At 47.6% G+C, this 17,096-nt stretch overlaps 1 protein-coding gene across 4 annotated transcripts in view; it reads right to left on the reverse strand.

The window, feature by feature from the left end:
• The window catches only part of ZFYVE1 (zinc finger FYVE-type containing 1), a 32,288-nt gene extending 17,588 nt beyond the window's left edge, over positions 1 to 14,700 (reverse strand). Inside the window, exons 1-4 of one of the 4 annotated variants that reach the window (XM_065595304.1) lie at positions 14,153 to 14,692; positions 13,278 to 13,379; positions 13,073 to 13,152; positions 12,232 to 12,850 (exon numbers count right to left, since the gene is read on the reverse strand). In XM_065595304.1, coding sequence (XP_065451376.1) covers positions 12,232 to 12,726 — 495 coding nt within the window. In that variant the 5' untranslated portion in view covers positions 12,727 to 12,850; positions 13,073 to 13,152; positions 13,278 to 13,379; positions 14,153 to 14,692. Of the gene's footprint in view, positions 1 to 12,231; positions 13,153 to 13,277; positions 14,133 to 14,152 lie in introns of those variants that run through there. The other 3 variants (XM_065595305.1, XM_024106607.3, XM_008169885.4) reach the window with 3 other exon arrangements.
• Between the last annotated feature and the right edge of the window lie 2,396 nt (positions 14,701 to 17,096).

The raw sequence follows: 17,096 nt of genomic DNA on the forward strand, positions 1-17,096 counted from the left end.
AAAACCTGTGTCTGAGCCACTGAAGTCCCCAAATCATGGTTTAAAGACTTCAAGGTGCAGAGAATCTTCCATCTCCCAGGAAAAGGAATAGAAAAGATTTCTTCCCATATGCTACTCCTCTCACAAGTGTGTCCCAAAACTCCCCTCCCCTGCAGGTTAGTATGGTTGGAACATCTCGGAACACAAGATCCACAGAGGTCAGGAGGCAGTCAATGGATTCTTTGAATAGGTTTATTCTTAGATCACTGATTCAGGTTCTTAAGCCCCACCCTGCTATGGTGAAATCTGTGAGCAAGATGTAGACTGTACATTAAAATAAAGAGAGTCTGTGTTCCAGAGAAAGGCTTGGAGCAGCATTCAGAAGGAGAAATTATAGAGTATGGGTCCAGGGTAGTTACAGGCAGCCTCACAACATGAGAGAAAGAAGGAAACCATCCAGAAACACTTCTCCTTCTTGTCTGCCCTTTACATGGAGTTATCAGGCTTTCCAGGGACAGAGTGGGAAGGACAAAGGCACACCCAGGTTTTAGCTGGGGGCAGGAGTGTGCCTGTTTTTGACAGCTGTGTGTTTAAAGGACAGCTTCAGATGCTCAGCTATATTGTGACTGATTAAGGCAATTGCCTATGTAAGGCTCAATGCAGAAGCCTCGCCCTTTAAAAACATCTGCTATGTTTCCTACTCCAGCCCTTTTCCAAGGATGCCAGTCTTTAAAGAAAAAATAATCTGTTCTTAACCCCTTCCTCCCTGTGCCCCAGAAGCCAGCATTAGCCATAGTGCCCAACTATTATGGTCTCGGCACTCCCTGGAGGCCAGATGGGCAACAGCTTTGTTAAAATAATTGCTTAACTATTGGCTGGGCAACCAAGTGGGGATATTTCAGTGGCTTTGGTTACATGTGGTCAAGGTGTCTGGTGTGAGATGTCTGGGTAGGGGAGTATCAGCATTGTTGGCAGCATGAAGGCACTAGAGAGAGTCAGAGAAGGCCAGCTCCACACAGAATTTCCAGCAACAGGTTTGCAATTCATTAGGGGCCTGATCCTGGACCAGGCCCTCACTGGGCAGAGACAGTGAGCCCCGGCACCTCTTTCATTACAAATTAAGCACTGGGCAGGGGCATTAATGGGATATGAATCTGCATAGCTCCAATGTTAGTGTTCAGCACGCTCTCTTCTAAAATTACACCATGCCAGTGACCTGAACACTGAACTGTTTCACCTCTTTCCAATGCACTGAATACACTTGGGCATCCCTAGAGAATACAACTGTGTGAAATCCAGCCACAGCAACTGGCTTACCAATTTCCCCTCCCAGATTTGGTCCATTTACACCAGCCAATGACAATTGTTAAGCTTCATCCCAACTGAAAGCAATGAAGATCTAGAACTCAAATGCTTGCTTGCTCCTTCTTTTTTTGGGGTTGGTTGGAGGTCCTAAAGAGACACAGTTCTGCCAGGGTTTGCAACAGCATCTCCTGGTGTTGATGCCAAGTCCTGGGTGGTGGCAGCCCATCTAACCCAAACACAGCTGTGGAAGTTTCTCATGCTGCCTAACACCACCCCTCTAAAGTGACAATATCAGTGGACACTGGGGCGGGGGGGGGACAAAACCACACCCATAAATGACACTGCAACATCTGATTTCAGAGAAAGAACTGCACTATCTAAAAAGACTGTCCTTTTCCTTAGCCCCCAGTCTCCCTGCCCATATTCCTCTTTTTCCCTTTTGCCATTTCTAACATTGGAGATTCATTTACAGCTTTATTATACTTAGAGATCATAACTGATAAACACACTCTTCTACCTCTAATAAAAAGAGATCTTATCTTATTCCCCATATCACAGGTTATAACCATGTTTATTCTTATTTTCTGTATGGGTATATATGATATTTGCATTTGTGTTAATAATTGTCATATACTTACATAAAAGCACCTCTCTAATGTGCACTTTGATGACATCCCCTGAGTGGGTTGTTAGTGGGTTTGAATGTGGAACCTTCAGCACTGAAAGCATGAAACTCTACCACTATAGTTAAAGGGATCACTTTTGTAGCTGATAGGAGCTGTAGACTCTTATCCTTCTGTGCGGCTCAGCCACTAGACTGGGACAAAGATCCACAGTGCTAATGTGGTTCATGTTTGGCTCACTTGTAGAGGGAATTATATACTTAGAAATTTATAACACCTAATCTAATAACATGAGACTTGAGCAATAATAAAAGCAAAGAGAACTGTTAACATAACTTCTCTTGATCATCCTGAGGACATGAAACACAGATTGTCAAAAAACTTGGATGTTAACTTGTCTGGAAGCTAAGTACATTGTTTTGAACTTTACCCAATAAAGGGCCTGATTCAAAGCCCACTGAAGTCAACGCATATCTTTCCAGAGATTTATGGGCCATATGAACTGACGGGATCAGGGAGAAGGTAAAAAGATAGCTCAAGACTCCTAAGATGAACCTCCTGACCATGAATTTCTTGACACTGATCTCATTCATTAACAATATATGTTAAAGTTCATGTAAAAAAAAAAAAAACATAAAATGAAAACATTCTCTATGACTGGCACCCAAACAACCTTAACTCTGACCCACAGGTAAAACACTCACAACAACTACCACGTCTAAATTAATCTTATCCATTTTTCACAGAACTTTCTCCTCTCAGAACTGTGCATAAGACCTTTTATGTCTTACTCTTATTCATGCAAAGGTTATACAAAGCCTGCCTCTTCATAAGCCATACACAATTCACAAACTCAACAATGCTTCATATGATATTCAGGTAGTGTCGAATAGATAGTCTTGAACTGAAATTTGGAATTCTATTGGTTTGAATTGTATTGGTTATTGCATTTTAAAATCCTACTCTTTGACTGGGTTCATTTTGGCACAGCATGTCTGGTGACTAAAACTTAAAAGTGTTGTCAATCTATAGTTTTAGATGCCAAACGTACAAATCATCAAATGTATCATTCAACAGACTCATTTGACAACCAATATACCACAGCATCCCCCAACATACAACCACAGTGTATATTAAAAAAAAAAAATCAATGGAAAAATAAATGACAAGATTCCTGGCAGTGTGTTCAAATGTGTGTCATATATATCAATTTTCAAACATCTGCAATAAACCACTGTCTAGACAAAAATAGCAAAAATAAATGAATCCCCAAAGGACTTTTTTCATTCTGAAAATCATTGTTTGTTTGTTTTTAAGTTATGCAATACAAACCATTCTATTTCTACACTTCTAAAAATCATTTTTAAAACTTGTAATACCTACATAAATTCAGACCAATGGCTCTTTCAACTAAAGACAGAGTGGGAAGGAGTCAAATTAAGCTTTATAATGGAATAGCAGTTGCAATTTTAACTGTGTGGTCTCACTCAGTGCCTCCATAACAGACAGCACTGAACTTCTGAAATACAGAAGTCAGGCATTTTTAGGCAACGAATCTCAGACAGGGTTAGCATTTAAATCATAGAAGTTGGAAATCAAAGAGACCCAGTCCATCTCTCCTAAGGCAGCATGGCTTCCTATGACACTAATGTTTTGGCCAGTTCAGTTTTAAATTATTCAAACTACGGGGCTCCATCCAGGGCTGGATTACGGCCGAGGCACTACAGACCCAGGCCTAAAATGCCAGCTCCTGGAATCAGGCAATGAAATCAGAATCTCAGCTTTCGTTGGGAAAAAAAACAAAATCTAGGCCATATGGTTGTGAATTGAAGTCTGAAAATATGAACTGAGTAGAACAGATGGAACAATATCTGTCTGGTTCTGCAAACTGAGAGAATGGCTCTGAGAGGTGTGAACTACTCCATGCATCTCAGTGCTTTGGGGAGCCCCACCAGCACCACCCCACGGAGGAAACTGTGCCATGAGAAAAGCGCAGTAGACCCACCCACCAACCCCAATACACCTCAGCTGCTGAGATGGTTACTGGGGGGCCTCACACTGCTGCTCCTACACCTTCAGATGGGACTCCTGTTGGTGTCCTTGCTGCCCCCCAGGGGAGGGGAGCAGGGGAAAGTCCCTGCTGTCACTCCAGGGGAAAGGGACTCTCTACGAGGGGAGGGAGCCCTCCCTCTGCCATGCCACTCCAAGTGGGATGCAGGACCATAGAATGCGGATGGGGCCATAGTGGGGCTCTGCGTTATGGTGCGCCTAGGGACTCAGATTGCCTTAATTCAACCCTGTTTCTATCACTCCTTTCCAGCTTTCAAATGCCTCAGAGACCAGATATTCCATTCTGAGCAGGCAGTGTGAAAGTGGGCCACAAGGATCAAAGCGGAGCGTTTAGTCTAAAAGGTAATCTGTAGATTTGGTTTTCTACTCAGTTTATCAAATATGTCTTCTTTCTCGTCATGAGATTTTTTGTGTGCGAAAAGTCTTTCCAAAAGTAGTTAATTTATAACATCACGTATTCCTTACTTAAAATCTAATTTTTCATAGTGAATTAGACCCTGATCCTGCACATGTTTAATTTTATAGTACCCTGAGTAGTCTCATAGACTTCAATAGGACTAATAAAGATAGGTAACCATGGGCATAAATATTTGCAGGAACAAGACCTTATACCATCATAGGCCCTAATTCTGAGAGACAGCCCAGGCAGTGGGGAGGGAAGGGAACAAAAGAGGCTTTAAATCAACTTTGTGCCTCTAGAATTCTATATGTGGCCCCCCACAGCTGCCTATGGGCCACTGTCAGCCCAGAATAGTCAGAGCACAGCTCACTCCAGCCATGCCCCCTCCCACCATTAACTCTCCCCTTGTGTTGGGGGCTGCAAGGAGTTGCATAGAATTGTTCCAAACAGGGAAGCCACTTTACACTGAGGGTATTCCCTAAGGGGAGGCCACTGTACCCTCTTTTTGCCTATGGAACGGTGTAAAGGGGCCACAGTAGGGAGAAAATCAGGGCTATCTTTATTCTTAGAATGAAAATTCTTCAGGGAGGAGGCAGTATCTTCATGTGTGTTTGTACAGCTCCTAGCACAATGTGATCCTGATTGGCACATCTGAGCATTAAATAATAACATAACATTATTATTGAAAAGTACAGGTTGTCCACACCTGGAACATGGGACTGTTGGGCTCTTGCCTGTGAAAGGCAAGAAGACAGGATAAAACCTTTTTTTACAAATTTTGGGCAAGCAATGGAGACTGTGAATCCAATTTCAAAGGTCATAAGGCAGACCAGGCATATTGTGGGGGAAAACTGTAAAGAGGCCCCATTACCCTGCCACAGCCCTGAGACAAGATAGTGATTGGGAACCGAGCAATTACCAGGGAGGGTACATCCATGAGGGGCAGCTGGGTGGTACGAAATAGCTAACGAGCTTTCTAACAACTTCTGAAAGCAAGGCAGATAGCCTGGTAGCTGATCCCCTAGGTGGAGTACTCTTTTTTACTTTTGTGCTAATCTGAGAACAATGAATACTTCCTCTGCTCTGTGAGGACTCCAACCTGTTTGTTTATTTTTTAGAACAGCTAACAAGAATGGAACAGGAATGCTAATAATACTTTGTACTCATAGTATTCAGAGTCCTTCTCAGACATTAATTTGGCCTCCCAATGTGCTGTGAGGAAAGCAGGTGTTATCATCCTAATTTTACAAATAGCGACAGGGAGGCCCAGGCAAGTGAAGTGACTTGCCCAATGGACAGAAAGTCAGTAACAGCCAAGAACAGCATCCAGCGGTCCTGACTCCTAGACATCTTTTCTAACTACTAGACAACACTCCCTCCATACTAACAAAGTTTAACTTCCTTGTGATGCAGAAGCATCTTATGCAGGGGCCTTTGATGGGGTTATATTTAAAGAATATTTTCTACATAAACTCTCTCTTAATCTAGTCCCCCACTAGCGCAATGGGAAAGTGTGAAATATAATTGGGCGGGAGGGGAGGCAAGGAGTCAAGACCTCACTAGGAGGAATATGACAGTTCCAGTTTCACTTGACCACCAAGCTACTCAGCCAACATTACCGGTGAGGAAAAAGCAATGGGAGGCACTGAGCTCCAAGGGCTGCTCCTGTACCTGCCTCTGAGGGTTGTCTACACAGCAACGTAAGCCTAGGGTTAGTGGGACTCATGTCAGCTGACCCATGTCAGGGAACCCTAGGCTTGAGTATCTACACTGCATTTTAACCCTAGGGTAAGGATTTTCTGACCCATACTAGAATTTAGGGCTCTGGCATCCACACTGCAGTGCACAGACCTGAGTCAAAGTAACCCTATCCCACAGCATCTTGCACACCCCTTCCCATGACAACACTCTAGCCTTACAAATGTGTTGCACTGTGAGAAAACTCTACTGCCCACCTTGTTTCCTAATCGTGATGGGTGCAATTGATGAGACACAGATGTGCATAATTAGCTCCTCTCGTAGCTGTGTCAGTAGAATGAATTACTATCTAATATGAGAATTGGGCTCTTCACCTCTAGGCTGAGTCACATTGGCAGGAAAATGCCCACGTGCTCCTGTTCTGAGGATAATTAGGCCATCAGGCTCCAGGGATATCAGACTATTCAAATGAAACTTGGCAATTCTTAATTTTTAAAATGGGATGTTCCACAAAGGTGGTTTTGAAAGTTGTTTTTTATTTATTTTTGTCTGTTTGTTTTGAAGTTTGACATAAAATGTAGGTTTCAGAGGAAGAACACATACACACCCCTCAGCCTGGCCGCTGCCAGCTCCAGAGCAGTGAAGTGCATCCCCAGGGCTTGGGGTACAGTGTACGCCAGCACTCCCCCAGGATCCCTTATCCCTGGCCCCACTGCACCCCAGAAGCTGTGGGCCTGGTTCCAACTCACCGCCCTCAGAGTGCCCGTATGCCCCTTCCCACACAGCCCCAGGGAGGGCAGGAAAGGCCCAGGAGCAAAAGCCACAGAGTGGAGTGAGGAACAAGCAGCTGCCCTGCAGGGAGGGAGAGCAGCAGACCTCCTGACTCAAACAGGGCCACCCAGAGGATTCAGGGGGCCTGGAGCAAAGTAATTTCGGGGGTCCCTTCCATAAAAAAAGTTGCAATACTATGGAATACTATATTCTCGTGGGGGCAAATTGCCCCACTTGCCCCCCCCCGGGCGGCCCTGGACTCAAAGCTGGGGAAGGGTGACCCCCAACATCCTGGCAGCCAGGAGCTACCTCCCGCCTGTCAGCTTTGCTCCCTGCTCCAGGCAAGCTCTGCTCAACAGCGAGGGGGAGCCAGAGCAGCTGCAACAGGAGGCTGCAGAGAGGTTTTGGGGCTGACTCCCACTCGCCGCCTTGATAGTGCACGTTTCCCAGGCACCTCTGCACACGCAGCCCCAGGGAGAGTGGGGGCGGGGGCAGAGAGTGGAGTGGGGACAAAGTGGCTACCCTGCAGGAAAGGGGAGCAGCCAGGATGTTGGGGGTCATCCTCCCCGAGTTGTGCTGATCCAGGAGCTCTGCTGCTCCTCCTTCCTGCAGGGCAGCCGCTTAGTCCCCCCTCCGCCCTCTGGCCCTTGCTCCCAGGCCCTCCATGGGGCTGTATGTGCTGAGGCACCCGGGCTGTGCTCACCAAAATCTGGCTGTGCTCTTGTGACCAGAAAGCAGCTCTCTTCAATCAGAAGAAGCTTTTCGCAGTGTCCACTGAAAACCCTGCAGGTGCTCTGATAAGGCACTTCCAGACCAGCGTTCAGCAGACATTGGGCTAACGCTGACCTGAGCTGCAGCCATTTGCAAACGGATGTGTGGCTTCCTTTTGCAATAGAGTGCAAGAGACGGCACCACAGATTGTCAGCATAGGAACTATAGGGAAGTTGCCCCAAGGAACGCTGGGATACATCTGGAGCACTTCTGTGACCGGAATCAAAGCGGAGCTGTGTGCACATAGGAAAGCAATGGGGCTCAGACCTTAGATCCCAGCTTAACACAGGCTCAGATTCTCCAGCCTTGCAGGGTCCTGGGACCCCAGGTTAGCACAACTGTTGTGTGGACACAAAGGGGTCTAGGTTTACATTGCTGTGTAGACATCCCTGTTTCAGCAGGGGCTAGTCAGGGTGAGTACAGCCGTGGGAAAGGCCAAGAGAGATTGGATGAGAGGAGAAAAGGCGTCCGGAGATTACCAGACTCTGCCTCCCATGGCTTCTCTTCAAGCCTCTACTTGCTCTGTCTCCTGCTCCCACTGGAACTCTACAAAGAGCACTTTGGTAAGCATGGGGAAGGCACCAGTATATCTGCCAATAATCCTAGTTTAGCTAGGTTTTGAAAAACCATCCTGGGACTAAGGGACAAGCAACTGCTAAGTAGCCTACAGCCTGCTTTTCAGAGCTGTGCCTAGTTCAGCAAGAGGGCAGAAGTGTGACCACACACATGCAGTGGTGAGCGGCAAGAAGCAGGAAAGGGAACCTGCACTCACTGCAGGCAAGAAGAAGCCAGTTGCCCAGAGGGAAGGCAGAACAAGCAAGCCATAGGGAGAAAAGTGATGATACAATGCTTTCCAAGGATTATTTTTCAAATCAGCCAGGAGTCAGGCTGGGGACCACTGGCAGGGTTGTGTATTCTGCTGAGTTTTGTATGACTCCTCTCACACTTTTAAGAAAAAAAGTATCCTAATGTTCTCCAAAATGCTTTCAGACCCGGGAGGTGGAGAGAGAGGGGCTGCTTTGTAGGAGCATTGTATCTGTCAACACTTTTCAGTTGCTCCGATTCCTTTGCACTGGGAGAACAGAAAGCCAACCAAGTGTGGGAGAGAGATGAGGAAGTGCTGGGGAGGGAATGACAGGGACTGAGAACGGAGACATTCATAGAGCTGGGAGGAAACAAATTCACAAAGATACATAGGAAAGAAAAGCTTCCTAAACCAAATGAGGAGGGAGAGCGAGAGAGAGAAAGGAAAACAGGTGAAATGGATGCCAGGGACATGGAAGCCCCAGTTTCAGACCATGCAAACAAGACGCCCCACCCCTAAGAGTTGGGAATCTCTGTCAAGCCCTGTGTCTGATTGGTGTCACAACTTTGCTTCCTTTTAAAAGTCTGAGGCAACGGCCCCACTGTGGAACTTAAGGCTGCAGGAAAGCAAGGTACAGTCCGGGGGAAAAGGCTCAGGCTGACAGCGTCATCAAAGTATTCCCACACCAGCAGATGGGGGGGAGGAGGGGGATGGTGTTACAGAAACTGGGAGCATTTGCTACACAAATGCTTCTCCGCACACAGAGGCAGGCAGTAAAACACAAAGATGAGATCTTCTTCAAAGACAGAAGTCATTTTGTTAGTTTGTTTTGATTGCTAAGGATTCCCTCTTTAGGAAAATGTGTTCCATGTCTTTCTATCCTTTCACCTCTGGACTCTGACCTGGCTCAAGCCAGCAAGTAATAAAGAGAAGCCCCAGTATTTTCAGGACTTTCCATCAAGAGTGTATGTAACTTTTAAATTAGAGGGAACATTAGACCCTAACACCAGAGCAACCTATTACCCAACAGTTGCATAAAATGACCAACCAGATCATCTTTAATGAGCCATCCTTGGGGCAAGTACAGGATGTGGTTTCCTTTCCACCTTCTATGTTCAGCAGTCATCCAGGGCATCTAAACTTTCTTTAGTCTTTCCATGGAGCAGTATGTATATCCTGTGCAGTGTTTTGCAGGAAGAAGCTCAATTCCATACCCTTGAGCAACAGGTTGACAAAAGATGTCTCACTGCAGGGGTTACAGAGAAACCCAAGCATGGGGCTGGACTCAGGAGGTGGAAAGGGTTGCTCTGTTAACAAGGCAAGGAAAACTCTTAAATTGGAGAGAGATGTTGGTTGCTGTGGGAGTTTCAGCTGAGAGAATCAACAATAAATGGACCCTCCTTTCTCCATTTAACATTGTGGCTTCCAGGAACCTAGCCTCTTGTAACTTGCTGCAGGAAGCTTTCTTCCTCTCTTTGTTAAGAAACTCTAGCCACAAAGCTTTTTTCCTTGCCCCACTTTGACTAAGAACAAGAGGCCTTGCTGTCTCTTATGACTGCTGCTCTAGGTTCATAAGTCAGTCACCTCATGCTATAGAAGGCAGAATGCACATGATCAACCATCTCCATGATCAGCTGGAGCCCAGGAGGCTGCTTACTCTAGCTAAGGGTGTACACTACATAATTATACCTTGGACAAACTGATATTATCCCACCTGCTACTGATGGTGAGAATACACCAAAGGATTGTATTCTTACCCTGTGGTAAGAACCACCTATTAAATCAGTTCTCTGTGATTCTTAGGCCTACTATAAGAGGTAAGATTAAAAGTTTAGCAAAGCTAACCTATTATTTGTAGTACCATAGCACCTAGGAACTGTACTCACAGCCCAGAACCCCATTGTGCTAACCGCTGTATAAACACAGAATAAAAAGATGGTCCCTGCCCAAAGGAGCTTACAATCTAAGTATAAGACAAGACACAACGGATGGATACAGATAGGGAAGTAAAAAGAAACAATAAGACAGGATTGGTCAGCATGATAGGCAGTGGACTCAGCATACCAGCAGCATAATCACTGCTAAGTTTTTTGTAGGCCTCATGGCAAAGGAGAGTTTTGAGGATAATGAGCAAGTTCTGAGGATGTTTACAGGGAGCACCTGTTCAAAATAAAATCTCAGCCTGTCTCTTACGTGCCATCATGGATATCCAGCAGTCAGCTCAACCTCATCATGGCTAAGAGAGAGCGCTTAGCGGGAAAGGGTTGTGGGGAAGGGAGACGACCTCCTTTCTTGATCCCTGTGGATAACACCACCATCCTGCCTGTCACTCAAGCCCGTAACCTGGAAATGATCTTTGACTCAGACCTCTCTCTAAGTCCTAACATCCAAGCTACATCTAAATCTTTCAGATTCTTTCTGCATATCATCTCAAAGATATGGCCTCTTGTAGCCTTCCATACAACTAAAACTCTCATCTCATGTCTCGATTACTGCAACATCCTTTTCTTTAGCCTTGACAAACTCAGTTTTGCCCCTCTCCTATCCATATTGAATGCTGCTGGATAGGTCATTTTCCTAGCTCATCACTCTGTCTAGGTCATCTCCTGTCTTTGAACGCCTCCACTGGCTCTCACTTCTCTACTGCATCAAACATAAGCTACTTTCAAGGCCTTTCAGAGTATTTCCCCACCCTGTTTACATAGTGAGAGATGATGTTGACTTCCACCTCTAATGCCAGCCTCCACCACCCACTGGTTACATTTTCAAAACAGTACCTTTGTGCTTTCTCCGATGCTGCCCCTCATGCCTGGTAGTGGTATTTATTATACACTAATCAGGGTGATGGTAAAATAGGCTCTCCTGCAGTGGTCATTCTGAGCTGATGAGTAATATTACTGTCTTTACATACATTCTTTGCCCAAAGGAATGAGCAATCAGTTCACCCCAGCTGTGTTCAGTAGGAGTTTTAAAATCATACCTGTGACCATAACACCCTAAGCACAGTATCTCGGGGCCTGGATGGCACCCACAAGTCTAGATTTTCTTATAGAACATTGTCACTTCTATCTTCTCTTCCCCTCCCTCCCACCCAAAAAAAATAATAAAATACAATACAAACCACTTTATCATCTGTGTTAGCTGGGTTCCCTGTGCAGAGACAGCTTATCTTGATCTGTTCTCCATTAGTCCACCCAGTTCTTCCCACAGCTCTGCTCACTATCACATGCAGGGCCAGCTCCAGGCACCAGCCTAGCAAGCTGGTGCTTGGGGTGGCCACTCCGGAGGGGGGCGGCACGTCCAGCTATTCGGCGGCAATTCGGCGGAGGGTCCCTCACTCCAACTTGGAGCGAAGGACCTCCCGCTGAATTGCCGCCGAAGTGCCGCAGATCACGATCGCGACTTTTTTTTTTTTTTTTTTTTTTTGAGGCTGGTTGGGGCGGCAAAAACCCTGGAGCCGGCCCTGATCACATGATCTCTCCCAGAGAAGACTCCTGCTGTGCAAAGGGCTTATCACTGTAGTCTTTTGACTACCTCGGCAGGAGATTGTCTCCTTCTTGGATGATAATCATTTTCACATGCTAGACGTAAGAAAATTCCTGAGCACTATGTCTCTTTGGCCGAGGATGCTAATTTAGCACCAAGAGCAGATTATCCCAATTTCATCTTTAGTGCTGTTTTACGATTCAAGCATCTGACTACATAGACTCCGCTTGAAGAATTCTTTAGTCTAACAGAACTATCAAGAAGTGTGGTTAATACAGAAACTAAAATATCTTGTCTGTTAAAAAAAACACAATAATTCTCACCTGAATCTCTTCAGTTTCATCCACCAGGAGGAAACTTGCAACCTTTTCTGTCATCCTCCTCCTCTTGGTCTCCTCATCCATCCCTTCCTCCTCTTCCTCTTGGGGTTTGCTACTATGATACACGGTAATTGGGTGTTTCCTTTTGTTTCCCCCAGCGTGCATCCTCTTCTGACACTCCACGCATAGGTTTATTTTGCACATCTGGCACCTCATTGCTGCCCTCTGCCTGGATCCTGTGGCATTGTTGTGCATTATATTCCCATTGGCACCCTTGCAGTTGTCACAGTAAGGGACATGGCCAGGTCTTATACGGGTCCGTTCATGGTTTCGCAGCCTTTCCTGCCTGTGCAACTCTTCTTCACAGCGCTGACATTGCAGGGTCCCACATTCATCGCACTCAAAGACTGCTTCATCGGTCCCACTGCAAACGTAACTTTCCTGACACAGGAGTACTGTGTTCAGTCCCTTCTCTGCTGTTTGAGCATGAGCACTCATCTTCAGCTTTTTTTTTTTTTGAAGTTGTATTTATCTGATCCGTTTTTTTTTTTAAATGGAAGTGTATACAGGTTTTCAAGAGCTTTCAGTTGTAAAATTAATCTGTCTTCACAAGGACAAAAAGCTGCAAAAAAAAGACTTTGGATTCTTAACTTTATAAACAATGTAATGACTGCTGCTGTAACGATTTGTACCAGCCTGAATGCTGAATCTCTCCCTCCCTCCACCCCCCCCCCAAAAAAAGGTTTAATGATACGTAAAGTGCAGATGATGTGTTCTTTCTCTAAATTAACCTTAAACAAGGTTGGTTGTTTCAATTGCTGACCCACAGGGTTTTCTACTTAACTTGAAGCTGTAGTTTCAGTGATGTACAGGAATCAGACTGGGGTATTTCAATAGACAGGTTCAAACGTTTCCCTGGAACACCTAGAGCCGAGGGAGAAAAAAAAGATTAATTTTAATTAGTAACATATGACCTTAAGAAGAAATGAGATAACCTTAGAAATGCACAGTGCAGAGAATTGTATCCCTAGAAAATTCACTAGTCTCACCCCACAGTTAAGCTCCTCCCTCAGAGTTCACAGCACTCCAGGGACTTTCCTGATCTGCTTTCCCAAAGAAGAAATTATCCTTGTATGCTCAGCCCTGTGATTCTGGATACAAAATCTAAGTTATTATAACCACAATGACGTTTGTTTGTATCCCTCACACACACAGTATTTCCAAAATATGGCTACTAAAACAAATAACTGCTACATATACATTGCAGATCAACTAGGCTTTGTCTGAACACACTTATTTACAGTGCCACCCCATATACAAAGCCTATCGTAACTAAGTCAGCTAACTTGTCATTTAAATTTTAAAACAAACAAACAACTTTTTAAAAATTGAAGCTGACTGATTATATTTGTGGCCTGCTCCTTCACCTACCTTAAATCAAAACAACCAACAATTTTTTCTTGGTCATTTTAAACACCTGTTTAAAGCAATAACTTATTAAAAATATCATCAATGATAGGGCAGGGGGAGAGGTGCCAAGGAGGGTTAAACTGCACCTATACACTGTTTACACTTGTGTCTTGATCACTCCAAATATAGACTCTGCCTGGAGTTAAAACAAATGTTTTCTTTAGTCACTTCACATTTCTTTAAACAATTCTACATTTACTAAATAACAGCAGTATCGACTGCTTGCCTGCTCATACTTTCACCATTCACCTACCTTAAACCAGACTAAACAACATTTTGTCATTTTAAACAGTTTTTTAAAAAGGAGCAATTCCTCCTGTTAAACAACAACAACAACACAATCATCGGGCAGGCAGCTTTGAGAGGGGGATGGGATATACTGTGCCTAGGAACAAAGAAGGCCCCCCAAAAGGGACTCCACGACCCAGTCTATTGTTTACAAAACAGCGGGCACCTTCCTCCTCCTCTTCCTCCCTCCAATACTTAGTGACTGAGTCAGGTCCCAGCCGCCTCTTCCTCCTCCTCCTCCTCTCAGCAGCCTGGGGGGAGTCTGACCCGCTCCCCCACCACGTTGAGGTGTAGCCCCGGGATGGCTATGTCAGCCCCACCAGGCAGGCTGACTGCCCCCGCGGGGTGTCTATGCCAGTTCCCCAGCTCCTCGCCTCCGTCTCCCCTTGTTGTCAGAAGGGGATCAGCTGATCGCAGGGAACTTCAGGCTTATTTTCTCGCCGCGAAGACAGGAAGGTGAGCGGGGAGGAAGGAGCAGAGGGCGCCCAGGCACGCCGGGAGTTGTAGTACTGGCGCTTCCGCGCCGCGCCCTCGTGCCTGCGGAGCCGCGGGCGGACTGCAAGTCCCAGGGCGAGCACCGCGGAACGAGGCGCCGCCGGCGCGCACGGGCGGCCGGGAGTTGTGGTTCCCAAGGCCGGCTCTGCAGCGGCCGCAGAATGTGGCTGGCGGTGGTAGGGTGAAGCCGGGGCGGGAGGGTGACTTGCGCAGGGGTGAGCGCATGGATTGGTGACTTGGGGGGCGAGCTTGTGCCGCAGCACGCTTTATCTTAGGGACTGTGCTGACGTTTTGTGGGGGGTGGCTGATTTGCCTTCACCCTGTTCTCATGTACTTGTGAGTTCCCCGCTCCTACTCTTGTAATCACCATAGGCGTGCGCAGCACATTTCATTAGGGTGTGCACCCAGTGAGTCCGACCCTGCCGCCATCCACTCCCTCCTACTTCCCACCCCCTGACTGCCCCCCTCAGAACCGCCAACCCCCCTGCTCCTTGTCCCCTGACTGTCCCCTCCTGGGACCCCTGCCCCTAACTGCCCCCCAGGACCCCACCCCCTATCTAAGCATCCCTGCTCCTTGTCCCCTGACTGCCCCCCTAGAACCCTTTCCCCTGACTGTCCCAACCTTTATCCACACCTCCGCCCCCAGACAGACCCCCGGGACTCCCACGCCTATCCAACTGCTCCCCGCCCCCTGACAGGACCCCAAGAACTATGGTTACCATATTAAAACATTTTAAAAAGAGGACACAACATGGGCCCTGGCCCCGCCCCTTCCTCACCCCCGGCCCCACCCCAACTCCGCCCCTTCCTTGGCCCTGCCCCAACTCCGCCCCCATTCCAACCCCTTCCCCAAAGTCCCCGCCCCAACTCCGTCCCCTCCCCTGAGCGCTCCACATTCCCCCTTCTCCTCCCTCCCAGCCACGTGAAACAGCTGCCCGAGCACTACCAGCTTCACGGTTTGCCGGGCAGCCCCCAGACCTCCAGACCCTGCGCCCCCGGCCGGGCGCTTCCCCTCCTGGGCTCCAGCTGCACTGGGGAAGCGCCTGGCCGGAGGTGCAGGGTCTGGAGGTCTGGGGGCTGCCCGGCAAACCATGAAGCCGGTAGCGCTCGGGCAGCTCGGCTCTTCAGCTACACAGAGCTGAGGTGTTTGGGGGGAGCAGCAGCCGCCGGAGCCACTCTAAGGTAAGCAGGGGACAGGGATGCCAGCAAAGCACTATCCTGGACATGTTCGGCTTTGTGGCAATTCCCCCCAGACGGGGATTTGAGGACCAAAAAGCCGGACATGTCCAGGAAAATCCGGATGTATGGTAACCCTACCCAGAAAACCCTCCCTGCCTGCCCCAACCCCTCTCCACACCCCTACCTCCTGACAGCCCCCCCCCCCCAGAACTCCCGACTCATCCAACCTCCTCAGCTCCTTGTCCCCTGATCACCGCCTCTAGAGACCACCTTAACTGCCCCCCCAGGATCCTCCTTGCTCCCTGTCCCCTGACTGCCCTGACTTCTATCCACCCCTCATCCCCTGACAGACCCTGGGACTCCCATGCCCCATCCAACACCCCCTGCTCCCTGACTGCCCCTTCCAGAGACCCCCCTACCCCTAACCACTCCCCCGGGATCCCACCCCCTATCCAACCCACCCTGCTCCCTGTCCCCTGACTGCCCCCACTCCTTATCCAACCCCCCTGACCCCTTACCATGAGGCTCCTAGCAGCATGTTCTGCTCCACGCAGAGCCAGATATGCTGCCCTGCCCCTCAGAATGCTGCGCACGCGGCGGCATGGCTCCAGGGGAGGGGAGAAGGCAGGGGAGGGGCCGATGGCATGCTGTGCTCAGCTGGGCGCTCCGGCCCGGAAGCACGGACCCCGCGGTTTGCCGCACCGGGAGAGTGGGGCCATTTTCCCACCCCTGTACCTGGGCACACCCCGTGCGCACGCCTATGGTAATCACTCACTGAAAGAGCCCCACCCCCACCCCCCCGCTTCTCAGGTTGGGTTACCACAGTTTTCACATGGGAGTTACACACAGAAGTCTGTGTGCTGCTGTTGGGCTTTTCACTAGGCCCCTGGGGTCTCTGTGTTTCTCCCACACTTCTCTCAGAACCAGGAGGATACAGCCTCTTCTGCTGATACACTGTCTTAGCATTGCACATACCTTCAGGATCCTCACTGATGACTCAAGTATCAGAGGGGTAGCCGTGTTAGTCTGGATCTGTAAAAAGCAACAAAGAGTCCTGTGGCACTTTATGGACTAACAGATGTATTGGAGCATAAGCTTTCGTGGGTGAATACTCACTTCATCAGACGCATGTAACTCAGTAACACACACAAAAGCCTGCTCTCCCACTCTAGCAGCAAAACTGGAGCGGAAATTGGCACCAGTTCAGATCGGACCCTATCTCTGATGGCAAGTCAAGAGGTGGAGAAAACTGGCAGCTCGCCCCGCCTTCTTTTCATTTCCAGGACTGATGGGGGGGAAAGCAATTTATGGCTCATTTTCCACTACCACCCTCAGTATCTTGAGATAATAATAAAATAATTAGGTCCTCTAGAAGGTGGAGAAACTTCTCTAGATTTGATTTTGATAAAGAGGGAGGAACTGTTTGAGAATTTGAA

This window comes from Chrysemys picta, chromosome 4 (genome assembly GCF_011386835.1).
Source record: "Chrysemys picta bellii isolate R12L10 chromosome 4, ASM1138683v2, whole genome shotgun sequence".
In the NCBI taxonomy this organism is placed as follows: Eukaryota; Metazoa; Chordata; order Testudines; family Emydidae; genus Chrysemys; species Chrysemys picta.